At 42.7% G+C, this 21,593-nt stretch overlaps 2 protein-coding genes across 6 annotated transcripts; both read right to left on the bottom strand.

The window, feature by feature from the left end:
* Positions 1–1,311: 1,311 nt before the first annotated feature.
* LOC121475989 (olfactory receptor 51I2) lies at positions 1,312–20,898 on the bottom strand. 3 transcript variants are annotated; one of them, XM_041729687.1, is made up of 3 exons: positions 20,844–20,898; positions 16,309–16,368; positions 1,312–3,069 (listed from the first exon to the last, which is right to left on the bottom strand). In XM_041729687.1, exon 3 carries the CDS (start codon positions 2,948–2,950, stop codon positions 1,910–1,912), a length of 1,041 nt encoding a protein of 346 aa, XP_041585621.1. In that variant the 5' UTR covers positions 2,951–3,069; positions 16,309–16,368; positions 20,844–20,898; the 3' UTR covers positions 1,312–1,909. The 3 variants fall into 3 exon arrangements, with proteins under 3 accessions (XP_041585621.1, XP_041585622.1, XP_041585623.1); XM_041729688.1 differs by lacking the exon at positions 20,844–20,898 and adding an exon at positions 4,229–4,350 and having other exon boundaries at positions 16,210–16,335; XM_041729689.1 differs by lacking the exons at positions 16,309–16,368; positions 20,844–20,898 and adding an exon at positions 16,210–16,301.
* LOC121475991 (olfactory receptor 52H1-like) lies at positions 15,184–20,980 on the bottom strand. Of its 3 annotated transcripts, none has more exons than XM_041729691.1 (3): positions 20,314–20,610; positions 18,656–18,764; positions 15,184–16,368 (listed from the first exon to the last, which is right to left on the bottom strand). In XM_041729691.1, exon 3 carries the CDS (start codon positions 16,334–16,336, stop codon positions 15,389–15,391), a length of 948 nt encoding a protein of 315 aa, XP_041585625.1. In that variant the 5' UTR covers positions 16,337–16,368; positions 18,656–18,764; positions 20,314–20,610; the 3' UTR covers positions 15,184–15,388. The 3 variants fall into 3 exon arrangements, with proteins under 3 accessions (XP_041585625.1, XP_041585626.1, XP_041585624.1); XM_041729692.1 differs by having other exon boundaries at positions 20,469–20,610; XM_041729690.1 differs by lacking the exons at positions 18,656–18,764; positions 20,314–20,610 and adding an exon at positions 20,844–20,980.
* Positions 20,981–21,593: the final 613 nt, after the last annotated feature.

Here is a 21,593-nt window from a genome sequence, read left to right as displayed (position 1 = left end):
TAGGAATCAGAGAATGTTTTCCAAATTTTCATATATAGAAGTTTCCCCAAGTCTTGCCTTTGTATCTATATAATTATTTAACCCTACTCTTAAGCCATAATAAATTATACTGTTACTACTACTACTATTACTACTACTACTACTGCTATTAATCAAGGTGACAATATAGAGCTTCTTGTGTGAATCAAAATAATCATTATTTGAATTGATTGAAACCCATAGTCTGACTCATTATTTTCCATTTGAAATCATGCTGCGCTATGTTACCCAATCATGCCCCTAAAATAATTTATATAGTGAATGAGGCACTTACATTATGAGTCTTTTATTTCGCTTATAAGCATATATGGAAATGTGGATCCCAAATACATCACTTCCATTCAAAAATAATTCCCTCCCTCTAGCACCTGATATTTTTTCTTCATATTCCCTCAAGAAAGCTTCACAGAGACAAAACTAGATAACTTTATGCTCAGCCGCTTTAGCCTCTGGCTCAGTATCACTGGTGGTAGGTCAGTCTCCACAGAGCACCTCCTTTAATTTAGATTAGATGTATGCTAAAACCTCATCTGAAAGCACTCCACTTCTGCCAAGGACTTTTTATTGTATTATACCTCCCCAGTATCAAGGAAAGAGTGTCCACGAAAACCAATTTAATAAAAGGTCCAAAATATTTACTTTGTAGTGTCTAAATCATAAATTCTCTATTACCTCTCCCAGGGATTTTTAGAAGTTCTAGAAAGACATGATTTTTGGCATCTGTTATCACATCATTATATAGAAGAAAATTAAAGTCCCAAGAAAGGAAGAGAAAGAGAAATCATATACTTAGTATAATGGCAAAAAAACACAAAAGTTTATCATTCATATATTGAATACTGTTTTCCCTGTGGAAGGATAGATTGGTGAGCAGATGAAGGAAGCAGAGAAGAATCTGGACTTTCTTCTAGATGTCAGTCTCTTTCAGTTTTCCAGGGTCATACGTTTTATATCACATTCTGACAGTACATCAAATTTCACTTTGTGAAGTTGAAACACTCGTGAATGTGAGGACAGTGAAGCCAAAGGGAAGGATAACATTTGGAATGTTAGTGAGGCCAGTTCAGCACACAGATAGTATTTGTAGGTGTTTGATACACATAATGGAGACAGACAAGTATTTTTCTTTAAGATTGATTTATTTTAGAGAGAGAGAGAGAATACATATGCACGCTGTTGGGCAGGGGGAAGGGCAAATAGAGAGAATCTTCAAACAGTACCCCCCAGCACAGAGCCTGATGTGGGGTTCCATCTCATAACCCATGAGATCATGACCTGAGCCAAAACTAAAGGTCAGACTCTTAACTGAACTGAGCACCCAGGTTCCCCAGGAAACAAAAGTATAGATTCTCATCTGGATCACCTATTATCTGTATTACTCTGAAAAAATTGACTTAATTCTCTATACCTCTTGAGATTATTATAAAGTTTAAATGAATTAAATCATATCAATAATTTCTACAGAACCTGACATTTTTAATGATTCAATGAATTAGCTAATATAATATTGGTAACAGTCACTGTAATGGAAAATGATTCTTATTTATATCAGTCACCCTCTGTTAACAGTTGTCTAATAACCTATGACTCCTATGAATAACCTATTAACCTGTCTAATAACCTATTAACTTCTCTATGAATACCACTGAAATTTGGTGAATGTACCAGACATTTCTTGTTCTAATTTCATTGCTCCATTTTCTTTTTTTTTTCATTGCTCTATTTTCTGACCTTTACTTTCCCCTATATATTTATTTTATTCTAGATGATACAAAGATGATAATGTTGACAATGATGATGATGATAAGGACACTGTGAGTAACAACATATGCCTATATTGAACATGAGATATTAGGGGCAAACATGAAGGTCACATTCTGATGGGGCGAAACATACGGACAATGGCTCGGCGGATCTCCTTTGTCTTGGCACTATAAATCAGAGGGTTGAGCACAGGAGGTACAAAGAGGTAAACATTAGACATGAGGACATGTATGTAGCGTGGGGCATGCTTCCCAAAGCGGTGCACTACAGAAACCCCAATCATCGGTACATAAAATGCAAGTACAGCCAAGATATGTGACACACATGTGTTGAGAGCTTTCAGGCGTTCCTTGCGGGAAGCGATGGCCATGACTGAACGCAGAATGAGCACATAGGAGAGGAAGATAAAAAACATGTCCATGCCAAAGGTAGATACAAGAACAAAGAGTCCATAGATGCTGTTGATAGTGATATCAGCACAGGCTAGCTTCATCATGTCTGGGTGCAGGCAATAGGAGTGAGAAAGAACATTGGATCTGCAGACAGGCAGCCTCTTGAAGAGGAAGGGAAGGGGAAAGAGGGTGATGAAGCTCCGGGCAGTCACAGCTACGCCGATTCCAGCAATAACTCCATTGGTGAGCACAGTGGCATAGTGCAAAGGATCACAAATGGCCACATAGCGGTCAAAGCTCATGGCCAGCAGAATCCCTGACTCCATCATGGAGAAGGAATGAATGAGAAACATCTGGATCAGACAGGCATCAAAAGCAATGCTGCGGGCATTGAGGCAGAAGGTTCTGAGCACGGTGGGCAGTGTGGCCATGGACATGGCCACGTCACTGAAGGACAGCATGGACAGGAAGTAGTACATGGGCTCGTGGAGGCTGGGCTCCACTCGCACGGCCTGTAGGATCACAGTGTTGCCTCCGAGGGCCACGGCATACATCACACAGAGGGGCCCTGCTAGCCAGGAGTGAGAGCTCTCCAGACCAGGGATGCCAGTCAGGAGGAAGGAAGCAGGATGACTGACATTGAACAGTCCCATGGCAGGGGGAAGCCAGGGCACTTTATAGGTTCCGACCTGGAGGACTTTGGAGAGTTGCCCTTTCTGGGGGGCAGGGGCCAGGGAGTAGGAGACACAGGGCATGAAGTCCACAAAGTGGGAAACTGATGCCTTCCTGAGATCACTGCTTAGGGGAAAACATTGGCAAACTTCCTTTCTTCATATTTCCTCATCATCAGGCTTCAGGCTGGGATAATAACCCTCTGTTTTATAGATGAAGGAAGACATTGATAAATACATCAGTTAGGTAACAGAAAATGCTTAAGTCGCGTTATGTTAAGCCGTATTCTCTACAATTTCAACATGTCCTTGAAGCAGCATTGAACGTGTTAATAGAGAACCTTGGCAGGTTGTGGCATCAGGAACTCACATTATTAACCCCTCACCACATAGGCACAGCCTTACCCGGGTTTTGTTACAATGACACATGTTACTCACTGCATTCCCAGACCTTAACTGCAAAGACTTTTCTGTCTGTGAGAGTGATTATAGTTGGTCCCTATCCCGTCATTCGGATGATCTGGAAACTCTTTCACCTTCATTGCCTCATGGTGATTAAAGAGAGGGCTGGAAAGCTTTGCTTCTGGCAGAACTGTGTCAGGCAAAGGCACCCTCCTTAGGCAGAGGAACTCCAGAAATATTTTCCATTTCCCCTTTTCCCAACCTTAATGACACAAGGCCAGAGCCTAACTCAGAGTCTTTGCTGAGGAGGAGGAAGGAGGAAGGGGACCTGGGAGCCTCTGTTATCTCAAGGCCCCAGAAGTGCTCCAGTGAGGACTAATGCAGCATTATTACATGGGGAACGTGCCTGGAATTTCTGGGGTAGTATAGGACTCGGATCGCCCCGTGGTTCCCAAGATCAGTGCCACCTCTCTGTGTGATTCATTGCATCCGTTCTAGTCACAGAGCTCAGTCTGTGCCTGCCTGGCCTGTCTCCCTCCAGGCACGTGACTGCTTGGGATCCAACGCTGAACAAGCCCTTTTTTCTTCCCCCTGAATACAGTTCCCATTCTTCATACAACCACCAATGATGGAATTTAGGGGAAAAAAACCCAGAAGACAAGTGAGCAAAAGTGAAGGGAACAGAAAGAGAAGGAAGAAGAAACCAGGCTTCAATGAGCACGACTCTGGGCAGTGCAGGGCCAAAGCCATTCTGCATGTAGGGATTTAAGTTGTAGTATTTGTGGGAAAGTGTGATCCTGGCAGTCCCAGGATCACATTCTTTATCATTCCCAGCAGTGACTCACTCATGGTGTGAGTTGTCTGGATGAATGTGAAGAAAGGAAACCAGGAGAGAAACCAAGCAGTATGGAGCACATTATGTGTCAGATACTCTGCAAGGAAAACGTTGTATCTACTTACCAGGCTAATCCATGGCAGATGAGGAGGCTTCTGGCTGTGAGCCTGCCTCCCACCACAGGGCAAGTAGCTGGTGATGCCTCAATTTGCATAGAGATGTGTAAGACTCTAATACCTTATTCAGTCTTTGAGGCACCATTAACGTGTTGGAGGATAATTTGAAAAGGAAAATAGGGTACACATTTCTGGACAGAGATTTCAAAGGTACTCTCGGACCCAGGGGATGGGCACAGACTCATGTGGCAAACAAGAGGCAGAAGTCCCTGTCTCCAGTGCTGGACTCAGTTCCTGCAACCCTGGAACTCCGAACCCTCCCTTTCTCTGCAGCCAATAGGGACCAGGTGGTTTAGGGGAAGGGGTGCTGAGAGGTGAGGAGCCCTGGGGCTAAGCTGGCTCTGGCTTGCCCTGGCTGTGTGAGCTTGAGAGAGTTTTGTTCTCTTTGTAGATCAAGCCCCTTCCCGCTTGTCACTGCTGTTTGGATGTATTCTATGATTCTTCATGGATCTCATGTTCTGTTACATTTGAACTTCTAGTCAAAGAGAGAATGCCTATAAAGTTTGCTGTGCAAGAAGGCACAGATAGGCAGAGACGGAGTTGGGGGATGAACAGAGAGGCTCTTCCGATGACCAGCCTTGAAACCAAGGGCAGAAAAAGCAAAAGATTAGAGATGCTTGGCCAAGTCAGGCTCTTGTAAAGTTTAGGACTAGCTGATTTCCTTACTCTCTTATTTCCTGGGCAGCTTTCACACGCTTTAATGTCAGAATTCCTAATCAAATGGAAGGTTTTGTAATGTGTTCACTCAGCTGTTAATTTGATCCATATTGTAGTTTGTGAACCCCTTGCTCCTAGATTTCAGAAGTTTGCCTGTGCCGAGCTGACTTTCCTCCCTGGTCTGTGCGATGTTAATGAGTCATAGAGACCTGGATCCTAAGTGCATTGAATCTGCCCAGTGAGCTGTGTGCACAGAGAATCACAGCGCAGTACCCAGAGTTGCACAGTTAGTGGCTGTGCCAGAACAGGGACCCCAGTCCTGGGGCTCTGCACCTGCTCTGCTCACTCTATTCAAAGCTCCCTTGTGCTAACCTCCAAGCACTCTCTCCCTTCTCATCTGTCATCTCCTCCATCTCTTTCAGGGTTTCGTTCCTTCTTAAAGCAGGCTTCAGGTGAGTCAGCCAGCTGCCCCCTACAGGGTTTCAGAACTCACCGGAAGCCAGACAGAGGAGAGACACTGGAGGAACAACACACCCTTCTCTCTATCAGCTAGCATGAATTCATGACTGCCCATTTTGTACCTAATTCTAAGCCTCCAGAGAGAGAAGAGTGATGCTGCTTTGTGTCTGAAAAGGCATCAGGAAGGTTTTAGCCTCTAGAGGTCCTTAGAGACCATGGAGAATAAAGCGTGCGCTCCTGTTTCTGAAATAGAATTCAGCAATTAATTAGCCAGTCCAATTCTCTACCCCGTGCAAGACACCATCTGTGATGGAAGGACAGGAGTGTAAGAAATGATCTCCTTACCTTCTAGGAGATCCTGGGACTATGTAATATGTTGACCAAGTCCAACATATAACGTATCAACAGAAAATAACCAATTTTGCTTTACTGACCCCTTGGAATTAATTGAATCTGGCTAGTTCTTTCTTCCACCCTGGATGGAAACAGAGTTTCCTAAGATTTCTGGTCACGTTCAGAGGATCGCATAGCCTCTGGTGAGCCTGGTGCATATTCACAATCCCCATGCTCACATAACGGCCAGACGGTCCAGCATTCAAAGTCACACCATTCCTCTCCTCCCATCCCTCACTTGCTAACCTGGCTTTTGATGTTTCCTTCCAAAAGGACAGAGTAGAGACAGAGGATGATTCACAATCCATGAGTGCTTCAGTTAGCTGTTACCATGCTTCCTAGGTGTGTTAAGTGTTTCAACCTGACTCTTTGATATTGTGTTTCATAGATTACTGAAGAAACTTCTTTCCCTCTTTTACTTCTTCTTCACTTGATGTAAATTAATATCTCTTTATTCTGAATGGCTGATTATGATTTCACCCTACACAGGTCACCCTTGTAGAACTGTAGGCTCTGTGGACCAAATCAAAGATACCATGACAGCTGTCTCTAGCATACAGATCATCCAAGGAATGGTCAACCTTCCACTAGTGTAGCAAACACCCACCTCACAAGATCACTAGTCTCTCATTCCAACAGCAGGGGCACTGTCATTTCTCCATTTCAAATTACAGGCATGAGTAAGGTACCTGTCTGCAATGTCTCTCCCCTAATATCAAGTAACATATGTTGTCTTGTAGAATTCTTCAGGATTCTTGACCCAAGGTAAAATGGGCTGTACCTCTCTACCCCTTTTTCTTGGGTGTGGAGTATGAGGTTGAGGACTTAATTCTTTCCAGTAGTCCTCTTCAGGATTCTTATCCTCTGGAGCGCCTGGATGGTTCAGCAGTTTAGCATTTGCCTTGGGCTCTGAGTATGATCCCAGGGTCCAGGATCAAGTCCCACATTTGGCTCTGTGCAGGGAGCCTCCTTCTCCCTCTGCCTATGTCTCTACCTCTCTCTCTCTCTCTCTCTCTCTCTCTGTCTCTCTCTCTCTCTCTGTCTCTGAATAAATAAAACTTTTAAAAAAAGAAAAAGAAATCTTATTCTGTAATTCACAACTCTTTTATAACCTTAATTAGTGTAGAATTTCTCAATCACAGCACTATTAACATTCAGGGCTGGATAATCCTTTATTGTGGTGTGATGTCCTTTGCTTCCTGGAATATTTATCAGTATCCCTGGTGTTCACACAGCACGTGTTCCACCCCAGTACTGACTTCCAAAAATGCCTTCAGACACTGCCAAACATCCCTGTGGGACAAAGCACCACAGGGGAGAACCACTGAATCCCGAGGAGGCCAATAGGTATTTAAAGTTTCGCTACCCAGTTCCACAATAGCTAAACTGTGGAAGGAGCCTCGGTGTCCATCGAAAGATGAATGGATAAAGAAGATGTGGTTTATGTATACAATAGAGTATTACCCAGTTCTCTAAAAACTAATTCCAAATTTCCCCCAGGTTGTTCATTAGGAAGAAAGTACCCACTGTCTTCACGTATTGACCATTTGGGGATATAAAGGATTCACATTAAAATTCTGTTCCTTGGGGGATCCCTGGGTGGCGCAGCAGATTGGCGCCTGCCTTTGGCCCGGGGCGCGATCCTGGAGACCCGGGATCGAATCCCACATCAGGCTCCCGGTGCATGGAGCCTGCTTCTCCCTCCGCCTGTGTCTCTGCCTCTCTCTCTCTCTCTGTGACTATCATAAATAAATAAAAAATTAAAAAAAAAAAATTCTGTTCCTTGTAAGTGTACATGTCATAATCCTGGCAGATTGGAATCTGTTCTTCCCAAAGGCCACTTTGCAGCTGCAGTTATCCAATTTGAAGTTTGCCTATTTCCTTTATCGAACCCCTCCCTCTGCAAGGATTTCAGCTTGTGTGCAGACATTGCCTTCATCACTCCCCTTTCCTATAATCTCCGTTATTCCTTGACTTACCCATGTAGTTCAGAAAGAGGTCTTATGCACCTGTTGCAGGTTCTCAAACACTACTGTAGTTCATGCTTCCTGCTTCCAATCTTGTGGCCTCATCATTTCCTCTGCGTGGATTTCTGTCACTTAAAGCTCTTCCTGCTGATTCATTATAAGCCTAAGATTCTCTAAGATTCTTAAGCTCTAAGCTTCATTAGAAGCCTTATGTACTCTGTGACTCTTCTCCTAATGTTTAAGCTTGTTTGTGACACTCTAGTTCTTTTCTTTTCTTCATGAGAGAGTTTATCAAATACTACTGAATTCTCTACAACCTTAAATAAATTAAGGACTCCGTGTTATATTCGTTGCCTTGTCCTCCCTACATAGCTCATTGCTTTCATCTTGGTTGTCTTTGAGAATGAATGAATGACATTGCTGTCAATGTCATAATCACAGATGAAGTCTAGCATGGCTTTGTGTGATATAGATATTTAGCAGCTGCTGTTGGACTGGAGTGAGTCTGTGGGCACATGCATATTAATGACATAGCTAATGATGTTTCTGTAAATCAGCAGTTATTACATGGATCCTCTGACAGTGTCATCTGTGTTTATTACCATTCACTGGTTTTCAAAGTTTCTTTAAAACTTAGATGTTGAGAAATGTTTTTGGAGATGAGAAATAACATGACCAGAGCAAACAGCCATTTTCAGAATATCACATGGGACTTGGACTTGCAGCCAAAGAATTTGAACCGTGGTTTGGCCTCAGTCGATTCTTCCCAAACACTTCCTCCTTTATATTTCCTGAAATGTTGCTGCTATGGTCAATGAGGGGATGTATTCAGAGTGTCCGCAGGCTATGGTTGCAAATTCATTTTGAGACCATGAAGAAGTAAGGGGTCTGGTTCCTCTCATATCCCTTAATGTAACCTGGAGGCTCAATAATATTTGTTGAATAAAAAAGTAAATGATTAAATGAAATAGCCCAACACCACTGTTATGTATGTAGTCTGTGATTGATTAAAGCTTTCAGAATTCTGGAATATGAATCCTATCCATATTAGTATCAATTGATAATTTAAAAATTACCAAAACATCCTCTTCATATTAAAATGCAAAATATTCCTTATTTTAATAAATTATGAATACTATGTGGCAAGGGGATATATCAAAGATGCTCGACATCACTCATCACCAGGGAAAAATACATAAAAAGCACCATGAGATACCACTCCACACCTGTCAGAATGGCTAAATCTAAATAGTCAAGAAATAACAAGTGTTGAACAGATGTGGAGAGAAAGGAACCCTTGTACACTGTTGGTGGGAATGCAGACTGGTATAGCCACTGTGGAAAACCGCATGGAGTTTCCTCCAAAAATTTAAAATAGAGATAACACATGGTCCTGTAATCCCACTGCTTTACCTGAGTATTTACCTGAAAACAGTAATTTTTAGTGATGTATGCAACCTTATGTTTACTGCAGCATTATTTCCAATAGCCAAGATATAGAAGTAACCCAAATGTCCGTTACAGTTGAATGGATAAAGAAGAGGTGACCTAGGGAGGGGCAAGATGGCAGAGGAGAAGGGTCCCCAAGTCACCTGTCCCCGCCAACTTACCTAGGTAACTTTCAAATCATCCTGAAAACCTACAAATTCGACTTGAGATTTAAACAGCTGGAATGCTAAAGAGAGAAGGGTTTTCACTTCTACCAAGGTAGGAAGGTGGAAGAAAAAAAAAAAGAAGAATCCAGTGGGGGAGGGACCCCCGCGAGGAGCCAGCTAAGGCCGGGCAGCGAGAGCCTCCAGGGCAGGAAATCCCAGCCTCTGAGAAGCGGGAACTTTAAAAATCCACACCAGATTCTTCCCAGAGGGAAAGGCGCTCACAGGGAACTCGGGCAGAACCGCAGGAGGGGCAGTGGGGCCCCCAGGTCCCCGGGGTCACCAACAGGGGAAGCGCGCCCCGGGGGAGAGCGCCCCACACCGCGGGCCCAGCGGGTAAAGGGCTGGAGCCCCGGCGGGGCCTCGGGAGCAGCTGGGGGGGGGGGGGCTCCGAGAGGGGGCTGCGGCCTGCTGCCTTCGGGAGCCCGGGCCCGGGAGCGTGATTCCAGGAGCTCAGGCCCCGGATCCCAAGGGGAGGGGGACACAGCCGAAGATCCTGCGCTCCCCCTAGGAGAGGCGGAGGTGGAGAGGGCACAGGACAGCGAGGACGCTCCTGATGCTGGTTGCCCCCAAGCTGTGCAGGTCAGCACCCCGCCGCCCCGGACCATCCAGGCCAGTGCAGACTGGGAGACTGCGGGAGTGACTGCGGGAGTTACTGGGGGAGCTGACTCCAGGTCTGGACCCTGGCCGCCACCACTGTTGTTCCTCCCTGTGTCACCTTGTGCCTGGGAGGTTGGGGGCCACCAGGGAACAGGGGCCTCACAGGATAAACAGCTCCCACTGAGCCCAGCACCCTGCAGGGGGCAGAGCAGCTACCCCAGGTGCACACACCTGAGAATCAGCACAGCAGGCCCCTGCCCCAGAAGACCAGCTGGAAGGACAGGGGAAGAGCAAGTTCTTGGCCCAGCAGCACTGGAAAGCTCCAGGGGAAATCGAGGGATTTACAGTATATAGAACAGAGGATACCCCTCCTTGGTTTTTGTTTGTTTGTTTGTTTGATTTTTGTGGTTCGTTTTTTTTTTGTTGTTGTTGTTTTGTTTTTTGTTTCTTTTTCTTCCTTTTTCCAGTACAACTCATTTTTAGCCACTCTGCACTGAGCAAAATGACTAGAAAGAGGAACTCACCACAAAAGGAAGAGTCAGAAACCATACTCTCTACGACAGAATTAGAGAATTTGAATTACAATTTGATGTCAGAAAGCCAATTCAGAAGCACAATTATAAAGCTACTGGTGGCTCTGGAAAAAAGCATAAAGGGTTCAAAAGACTTCATGACTGCAGAATTTAGATCTAATCAGGCCGAAATTAAACATCAATTAAATGAGATGCAATCCAAACTGGAGGTCTAATGACGAGGGTTAATGAGGTAGGAGAAAGAATGAGTGACATAGAAGACAAGTTGATGGCAAGGAAGGAAGCTGAAGAGAAAAGAGGAAAACAATTAAAAGACCATGAGGAAAGGTTAAGGGAAATAAAGGATAGCCTCAGAAGGATCAAAAGGTACGTTTAATTGGGGTCTCAGAGGGTGCCAAACGAGGCAGAGGGCCAGAAAGCATATTTGAACAAATCATGGCTGAGAACTTCGCTAATTTGGGGAGGGAAACAGGCATTCAAATTCAGGAGCTACAGAAATCCCCCACTAACATCAATAAAAACCATTCAACACCTCAACATTTAAATTTTTTTTTAAATTTGTATTTATTTATGATAGTCACAGAGAGAGAGAGAGAGAGGCAGAGACATAGGCAGAGGGAGAAGCAGGCTCCATGCACCGGGAGCCCGATGTGGGATTCGATCCCAGGTCTCCAGGATCACGCCCTGGGCCAAAGGCAGGTGCCAAACCGCTACATCCACCCAGGTATCCCTCAACACCTCAACATTTAATAGTGAAACTGCAAATTCCAAAGATAAAGAGAAAATCATTAAAGCAGCAAGAGACAAAAGAGCTCTAACTTCTATGGGGAGAAATATTAGATTAACAGCAGCTCTCTCCACAGAGACCTGGCAGGCCAGAAAGGGCTGGTAGGATATATTCAGGGCCCTAAATGAGAAGAACCTGCAGCCAAAAATAATCTATCCAGCAAGGCTCTCATTCAGAATAGGAGAGATAAAGAGCTTCCAAGATAGGCAGAAACTGAAAGAATATGTGACCACCAGACCAGCTCTGCAAGAAATATTAAGGGGGACTCTGTAATAGAAAGAGGATGCCCAAAGAAATAATCCACAAAACAGGGACTGAATAGGTATCATGATGACACTAAATTCATATCTATCAATAGTAACTTTGAACGTGAACAGGCTTAATGATCCCAACAAAAGATGCAGAGTTTCAGACTGTATAAAAAAGCAAGACTCATCTATTTGCTGTCCACAGGAGACGCATTTTAGATGTAAGGACACCTACAGCCTGAAAATGAAAGGTTGGAGAACCATTTACCATTCAAATGGTCCTCAAAAGTAAGCAGGGGTAGCCATCCTCATATCAGATAAATTAAAGTTTATCTCAAAGACTGTAGTAAGAGATGAAGAGGAACAGTCTATCATACTTAAAGGATGTATCCAACAAGAGGACCTAACAATCATCAATATTTATGCCCCGAATGTGGGAGCTGCCAAGTATATCAATCAATTAATAATCAAAGTAAAACCATACTTAGATAATACGCTAATACTGGGAGACTTCAACATGGCGCTTTCTGCAAATGACAGGTGTTCTAAGCACAACATCTCCAAAGAAACAAGAGCTTTAAATGATACACTGGATTGATTTAAATGATACACCAGATGGATTTCACAGATATTGAATGTTACTTCCAAATGCAACTGAATACACATTCTTCTCAAGTGCACATAGAACTTTCTCCAGAATAGACCACATACTGGGTCATAAACCGAGTCTCAACCGATACCAAAAGATTGGGATTTTCCCCTGCATATTTTCAGACCATAATGCTTTGAAACTTGAACTCAGTCACAAGAAGAAATTTGGAAGAAACTCAAACACGTGGAGGTTAAGGACCATCCTGCTAAAAGATGAAAGGGCCAACCAGGAAATTAGGGAAGAATTAAAAAGATTCAGGGAAACTAATGAGAATGAAGATACAACCCTTCAAAATCTTTAGGATACAGTCGAAACTGTATGAGAATGGATACAACCGTTCATACAACTTTTGGGATTCAAAAGCAGTCCTGAGAGGGAAATACATCGCAATAGAAGCATCCCTCAAAAATTTGGAAAAAATTCAAATACAAAAGCTAACCTTGCACCTAAAGGAACTGGAGAAAGAAGAGCAAAAAACACCTACGCCAAGCAGAAGAGAGTTAATAAAGATCCAAGCAGAACTCAATGAAATAGAGACCAGAAAAATTGTAGAACAGATCCACAAAACCAGGAGTTGGTTCTTTGAAAGAATCAATAAGATAGATAAACCATTAGCCAGCCTTATTAAAAACAAAAGAGAAAAGGCTCAAATTAATAAAATCACAAATGAGAAAGGAGAGATCATGAACAATACCAAGGAAATACAAATGATTTAAAAAACATATTATGAGCAGCTATACACCAATAAATTGGGTAATCTAGAAGAAATGGACGCATTTCTGGAAAGCTACAAACTACCAAAACTGGAACAGGAAGAAATAGAAAACCTGAACAGGTCAATAACCAGGGAGGAAATTGAAGCAGTCATCAAAAACCTCCCAAGACACAAAAGCCCAGGGTCAGATGGCTTCCCAGGGGAACTTGATCAAACATTTAAAGAAGAAACCATACCTATTCTACTAAAGCTGTTCCGAAAAATAGAAAGGGATGGAGTACTTCCAAACTCATTCTATGAGTCCAGCATCACCTTAATTCCAAAACCAGACAAAGACCCCACCAAAAAGGAGAATTGGATGAATATCCCTGATGAACACAGATGCAAAAAATTCTCAACAAGATACTAGCCAATAGGGCAGTCTGGGTGGCTCAGCGGTTTAGCGCCGCATTCAGTCCAGGGTGTAAACCTGGAGACCCGGGATCAAGTCCCACATCAGGCTTCCTGCATGGAGCCTGTTTCTCCCTCTGCCTGTGTCTCTGCCTTTCTCTCTCTCTCTCTCTCTCTCTCTCTCTCTCTCTCTCTCTCTCTCTGTCTCTCATGAATAAATAAATAAAATCTTTAAAAAATATATTATTAAAAAAAAGATACTAGCCGATAGGATCCAACAGTACATTAAGAAGGTTATTCACCATGACCAAGCGGATTTTTCCCCAGGAAACAAGGCTGGTTCAACACTCATAAGCAATCAACATGATAGATCATATCAACAAGAGAAAAAACAAGGACAAAGCAGGAAAGACTATCCACTGGAAAAAGGACAGTCTCTTCAATAAATGGTGCTGGTGCTTCTCCACGTGCAGAAGAATGAAACTAGACCATTCTCTTACACCATGCACAAAGATAAACTCAAAATGGATGAGAGATCTAAATGTGAGACAAGAATCCATCAAAATCTTAGATGTGAACACAGGCAACATCCTTTTTGAACTTGGCCAGAGCAACTTCTTGCAAGATACATCCACGAAGGCAAGAGAAACAAAAGCAAAACTGAATTATTGGAACTTAATCAAGATCGAAAGCTTCTGCACAGCAAATGTGATAATCAACAAAACTAAAAGACAACCTACAGAATGGGAGAAGATATTTGCAAATGACACATCAGATAAAGGGCTAGTATGCAAGATCTATAAAGAACGTATTAAACTCAACAGCAAAGAAACAAAGAAACAAACAATCCAATCATGAAATGGGCAAAAGACATGCACAGAAATTTCACAGAGGAAGACACAGACATGGCCAACAAGCACATGAGAAAATACTCTGCATCACTGGCCATCAGGGAAATACAAATCAAAACCACAATGAGATACCACCTCACACCAGTGAGAATGGGGAAAATTAACTAGACAGGAAACAACAAATGCTGGAGAGGATGTGAAGAAAGGGGAACCCTCTTGCACTGTTGGTGGGAATGTGAACTGGTACAGCCACTCTGGAAAACTGTGGAGGTTCCTCAAAGAGTTAAAAATAGAACTGCCCTACGATCCAGCAATTGCACTGCTGGGGATTTACCCCAAAGATACAGATGCAATGAAACGCCGGGACACATACGCCCTAATGTTTATAGCAGCAATGTCCACAATAGCCAAACTGTGGAAGGAGCCTCGGTGTCCATCGAAAGATGAATGGATAAAGAAGATGTGGTCTATGTATACAATGGAATATTACTCAGCCATTAGAAACGACAAATACCCACCATTTGCTTCGACATGGATGGAGCTGGAGGGTATTATGCTGAGTGAAAAAAGTCAATCAGAGAAGGACAAACATTATATGGTCTCATTCATTTGGGGAATATAAAAAATAGTGAAAGGGAATAGAATAAAGGAGAGAAAATGAGTGGGAAATATCAGTGAGGGTGACAGGAATGAGAGACTCCTAACTCTGGGAAACTATCAAGGGGTGGTCGAAAGGGAGGTGGGTGGGGGTTGGGGTGACTGGGTGACGGACACTGAGGGGGACACTTGACGGGATGAGCACTGGATGTTATGCTCTATGTTGGCATATACAACTCCAATAAAAAGTACGCAAAAAATAGAATAAAAAAAGAAAAAGAAATGCTGATCTTTCTATCGTTTTTATTAGCTGTTTTGTAATTGCCGTAGGACAATCATAAGGAATTGCTAAATTTCACTTCTAGAAATCAATATACTCATATATACTATTGTCTATACTCAGTTTTATCAGTGGTTTTTTTTTTTTTTTTTTTTTTGCAATTTTTGTATCTGAATAGATTCTGCGTAAAGTAACAAAGAAGGCAAACCACACGTCAGATTAATAAGGAATTTTTTCATCTATTCCTTCTCTGGACCCAGGGCTACAGATTAGATTTCTAAGCTAATATACACTAAGAACTTCTCCCCCACTCACCTCGACTTCAGGCCTATATCACTGCAACCTTCTGGGGAAAGAGAAGGAGAATGACTTTGTCCCGAATCTGCTTGGTCTTTACTCCATAGACAATAGGATTCAGTGCAGGTGGGATAACTACATAGAGGTTAGCAAAGAGGATGTGAAATGTACGGGGAACATTATGCCCAAAGCGATGGGCAAGGATGGAGAAGAATGCTGGTATATAGAACATGAGGATGACACAGACATGGGAACCACAGGTGCCAAGGGCCTTCTGACGGGCATCTAGGGAGGGGAGGCGGAAGACTACACAGAGGATGAGAGTGTAAGAAACGGCAATGAGAATCACATCTGAGATGACCGTCATGATGGGAACACAAAAGCCATACCAGATGTTGATGGAGATGTCAGCACAGGCGAGCCGGGCCACACCTATGTGCTCACAGTATGTGTGTGGTATGATGTGTGTCCCGCAGAAAGGTAGACGATTTGCAAGGAAAACACATGGAACTATAACACAGAAACTTCTGAAGGAAATTCCCACAACAATTTTGACAGTGGTCTTGGGGTTCAGAATAGTGGTGTATCTCAGAGGGGAGCAGATGGCCACATAGCGGTCAAATGCCATGGCCAGGAGTATAGCTGAGTCCAGGACAAAGCTATAATGCAGAAAAAATAACTGGGTGAGGCAACCAGGAAAGCTGATTTTCTGGGGACCAAGCCAGAAGATGGTAAGGGTTTTGGGGACACATGTGGTAGACAAGATCACATCTGTAATGGCTAGCATGGAAAGGAAAAAGAACATGGGTGCGTGAAGACTCCGCTCCACGGCAATGAGGTAGAGGAGGATACTGTTGCCCACAATGGCCACGAGATAGATAAAGCAGAAGGGGATGCTGATCCAGACGTGGTACTGCTCAAGGCCAGGGATGCCCAGGAGGGTGAAGTCACCTGTGTTGTAGCTACTCAGGTTGTACATGGCCAGGGTGGTCTCATGAATCGATCTTGTATCTGAAAAACAAAATGTGTATAGTGAACCTGAGAATATTGTGTGGTAATTCTTCGTCCACTCTCTCCTTCCGGTTAGTTCTCCTCTTTCCTGTCTGCCAAGAAAGATACTCCCAGTGCTCATCTCTTCAAGAAAGATTCCCTAGACTTGATACCCAGGTAGTAGTCCCTTGGGCATCTGGAATCTTCTCCCAACTGCCCAAATGCTATTCCCATTTTAATACCTAATATTATATATTATTGTATAAAAATTATATCAAAAAATATATCATATCATAATATTATATCGATAATAATAATGTAATTTTTTGCTATATTGAAGTGAACAGAGAGAACCACAGCTAATTACATATAGAGAAAAAAACTAAGAAAAGTGGGGATACAATGGGAAAATAACAGGATAATTAACAATGACAGACTCCTACTAGACGTCAGGCTTTACACAGTATCATCTCATTTAGAATAATCTTCTGAGTAAATATTTTCATTCTCCTCATTTGTTTTTTATTGTTTTGCTCTAGAATCTAACACTCTGAGAGAAAATTTTACCTAAGATCTCATTTTGATTAACCGGCAGAGCCAAGATCAGTACAGTCCACAGCTAAAACTCCACCACAGCTGTGGTGCCAACCAGGTGATTGCTCAGGTGACACACTGTTAGATGCCAGGCGCTGAGAAGAGTCCTGGGATGTAGGGAAGTCAGTGGTGGAAAACCTAACACTTAAACTGCAGTGTGTCCAGGGCACTAACCCTACAACAATTGAAATTACTCTACTGGGAGAGTATACTCTACCACCTGGGATTTGCAGACCTGAATGTTCTCTGAGACTGATGTTTGGTGCCTCACCATGGAGAATGATATGGAAATGGATATACACAGTTCAGCCTCCAGCCCCCTCTCAGCACTGAAAGGGGAATCTTTTTAAATGTGCCCTTGAGGGATCCCTGGGTGGCGCAGCAGTTTGGTGCCTGCCTTTGGCCCAGGAGGTGATCCCGGATCGAATCCCATGTTGGGCTCCTGATGCATGGAGCTTGCTTCTCCCTCTGCCTATGTCTCTGCCTCTGTCTCTCTCATGAATAAATAAAATAAATCTTAAAAAAAAAAAAAGGTGCCCTTGGTAAATATAGAGGGGACCTCTAGTGGAAGAAATGTACAATTGATACATTTAAATCCCAGGTCAAGATAAAAGCAAACAAGGAAATTCCATAACATAAAAAATAATGTTTTGTGAAACGTTCACAATACTATACTAGTTAAAACTCTTTACATAAAATCACTTCTATAATCCTCTTAAAAACTCTATGAGATAGGTAATAATGTTGCCTACATTTTGAGGATGCAGAAACAGAGCACAGAGAAGGTAAGTAATTGCCAAAGACCCCAAAATAAGCAAATGTTAGAGCTACGAATAAAACCCAGGACGTCTTTTCATAGACTCTTATGTAATAAAGGAAATTCTCTACAGAGTGTATAGCAAATGGCATACACATGACAGCTGTATAGCAGAAGATAAAAAATTAAGTCACATAAAGAATACACAAATACTCTATGAACCTACAGACAAGTGCTGTTATTTGCAATTTAATACAACAACAACATGAAAGCTTGTAGCTCATGGAAGCAGAGAACAGACTAGTGATTGACAGAGGTGGAGGTGGGGGTTATGAAATGAGTAAGGTAGTCAAATGTACAACCTTCCAGTTATAAAATAAATGAATCCTCCGGGTGGAATGTATAGGACAATGACTCCAGTCTATAGTCTGAAATTCTATATTTAAAACTTGCTAAGAGCATAGATCTTCATGGTCCCTATCACAGGAAAATAATTCACCACGTGGTGATGGATGTTAACTTGACATATTGTGGTGATCATTTTGCAGCAAGTTTAACATCCTTGTCACTCACCTACTCCAAACTTTTCCCTCAAAGCATGATAATCTCATCTTGAATAACTTCATTTGTTCCTAAAAGGTCAGGTACCCAATTCTAGGACTCTTTCTTGAAGAATTGTAGCTTTGAATTGTCCAGCCTCATTAATCACACACATGCTAACTTTCTATCTGCTCAGCTATGCGGTTCAGTGATTACCAATTTGTTCTTCAACAACCTTGAACCCCCCCCAGAGCATTGTCCTTTTCACTACTTTTCATTCACTATCCTGGTGTCTTTGCATTCGTCTTTTCTGGTTTGAATTCTGATTCATCATGTCAACCACTCTCTTACACATATAAGGGCCACTGACCTCCTATCACGTATGTATGCAAAACTCAAATCCTAAAATTCACCAACCTTATGAGTCCTTTAGATCAAGATGGAAAGGCACTTAATCAGGTTTAATTGTTTTCCCATAATTTCATGATCATCAACCTTAAGCTTCACCACAGCACTGCCAGATGACCTAAAAACATAATCTTGTTCAGCTCAATCTCCTTGGATGACTTTTTTCCTACTTTTCTCCAAGCACATACAACAATTCCAACTCCCTCTTTCTCAGCAGATATTTCATTTTACTTCACATAGAAATTAGAAAACATTGGATATGAAATCAAGTAAGACAGCACATCTACATATATATGCATATACACATACACACACATATATAATTTTTTTTCTTGTCAAAATTGAAAAAACATCCCTTTTTTCTCTACTTTTTTTTCTGTCATAATTGGAAAAAATATCCCTTTTTTCTCTACTTTTTTTTCTGTCATAATTGGAAAAAATATCCCTTTTTTCTCTACTTTTTTTTTCTGTCATAATTGGAAAAAAATATCCCTTTTCTTCTCTACTTTTTTTTCTGTCATAATTGGAAAAATATCCCTTTTTTTCTCTACTTTTTTTTCTGTCATAATTGGAAAAAATATCCCTTTCATATCTTGGTCCAAAAACAAACCCAAACTCCCTCTCTCAAATCTTTCCAATTTTCATTATCATTCATTTCCTTTCTTGTCTTTGCCTTCAGCCTAGGCTTTTAAAATTTCTTTTTTTTTTTTTTTTTAATTTTTTTTTTTATTTACTTATGATAGTCACAGAGAGAGAGAGAGAGAGGCAGAGACACAGGCAGAGGGAGAAACAGGCTCCATGCACCGGGAGCCCGACGTGGGATTCGATCCCGGGTCTCCAGGATCGCGCCCTGGGCCAAAGGCAGGCGCCAAACCGCTGCGCCACCCAGGGATCCCGCTTTTAAAATTTCTACTCTTTCAACATTTAAACAATTAAAATGTGCTCAAGTATTTTCTAGTCTAAATTACACAGAAACAATTATACTCTTTCATCATAGACGTGTAGTTGTCTACACCACATACATGTTTCTCATGTCCTATTCACCCTTTTATTCATGCTAATCTCATTTCTGTCCTCAGTTTTCTACCAAAGCAACTTTTGCTAACACCACTGGTGAAGTCCATGTCCCACCCTGAGTCCTTGCTGAACTTCACAGCAGCATCTAACACTATTCAATATCCTCTCCATCTTGAAACATCCTCTGAATACTTTATCACAAGACTGAGTTTTTCTTCAATCTCTCTGGCATCCCATCTCATCCTTTGCCTGTTCTTCCTATTCCTTGTATCTTAAGTCCTAGAGTTCCTGAAGGCTCTGCTTGAAGCCCTCTTGTCTTGTCTTCATACTTTTCCTGATCTAGATCATCAACTCTTAAGATCTCAATTTATAGCTGTGTATGACACCTCTCAATTCTTTACCTCTCGTTTAATTTTACAAGACACATATATGCAATTCCTTTCTGGATCTCCTCTTATGGATATCTCATAGGCACTCAAATATAGCTTTTCAACAAGTAAAATCAAATTCCCTCATATATCATCAGAAATCTGATGACCCATACTGTATCCAATAAGTCATAGGATATCAATATTATGAACTCAATAGAGGTGCACAGCTAGAGCTTCTCATCTTCCCCTGCCCGCTCTGCTCTCTGCCAGGTCTCTCACCTCATCTCCAGGCCTCCACACCTCAGTGTCCTCTCAGAGTCAGGGGTTCACAAGGGACATGCTGATGGAGGTGGCAGTGGGATTGCCATTCCCCCTGACTCCTGGGCAAGAGACTGTCTCTGAGCCACAGCCTGGAGCCCTGGAGCTGCTCCTACCTGCCAATGCACGCAGCCACCACTGTCCATGCCCCTTTCTGTGATCAGGAAACCAATGCACAGTGAGGCTTGGGTCACACACAGCTGGGACGAGGAATAAGGTCTCCTGGATCCTAGTCCAGGACCCTTTCCTGCCTGGGAAGTCTTTGCCTTGTTCCCAGCAGACAGCAATTTTCCTCTTGGCAGGAGAAGCCTACTCTACCACTCACACAGATTCAGCAGCTCATCTGACCTGGGTCCCCCTCTCCTCCCACCCACTCTGAGGTGGTCCTTTTTCTGACTCCATTCACACAGGCATGCTTTCTTGCCAGCATAAGTCACTGGGGGCACTGGGACACACACACCTGCATAAACCAGCCACAGACTCAGACTCACCTCGATCCATCTGTGGCTCGCCCCCGTGGGTTCCAAGCCAGAGCCCGTGTCCTCCCTCTTCCTGGGCTGATGATCCTTCTCACGCTGCCTGCTTCTCCTCAGAGTGGCTCACAGACTGTGTCCTGCCTAAGGGGCTGGGGGCACAAGTGTTCCGTCCAGGGAAGAGCAGAACAAGGAATGTATTAAATGCAGCTGGAAGCAGTCACACAGAAAGAAGGCAGAGGGGAAGAGTTCAGGAACTGAACTCTGGCAGCATGTGTTCAGTCCCAGCTTTGTCATATGATTTGGAGTGAATGGGTTAAGCACTTTGGCCGTTTGGTTTAATCAGAATTCCTGATCCTCATGCTCTCTGTGGAGGTAGGAGTGAGAGGGAAGCCAGGCACAACGATCCACTTGTTGCCATGTACTCCCCCTCTAGCACAGTGGTTAAGATCTGGAGTGAGCTCCATGGCCACAGTATATGGTTCAGACCCTAGTCTGCCACCTACCAGCTGTGGGACTTTGCACAAGATATTCAACTTCTCTACACCTTTATTTATTTTACTTAAACTGGGGATAAGACAACTTTTAAGGATAAATAAAATTCAAAAAATCATGTAAGAGTAAAAAAATAATATATGTAAAGTGATTCTGGGACCTCTGGACAAGATAGTGGAGTAGGATTCTGAGCTCACCTTGTACTCCATAGCCCTAGATAATATCCATATCACTTAACCAACCCAGAAAATGACCCAAAGCCAGGTGGAACAT

The sequence above is a fragment of the Vulpes lagopus genome, chromosome 15 (genome assembly GCF_018345385.1).
Source record: "Vulpes lagopus strain Blue_001 chromosome 15, ASM1834538v1, whole genome shotgun sequence".
Lineage (NCBI taxonomy): Eukaryota > Metazoa > Chordata > Mammalia > Carnivora > Canidae > Vulpes > Vulpes lagopus.
The sequence above is the reverse complement of the archived record's forward strand: the minus strand, read 5'-3'. Positions and strand labels throughout refer to the sequence as shown.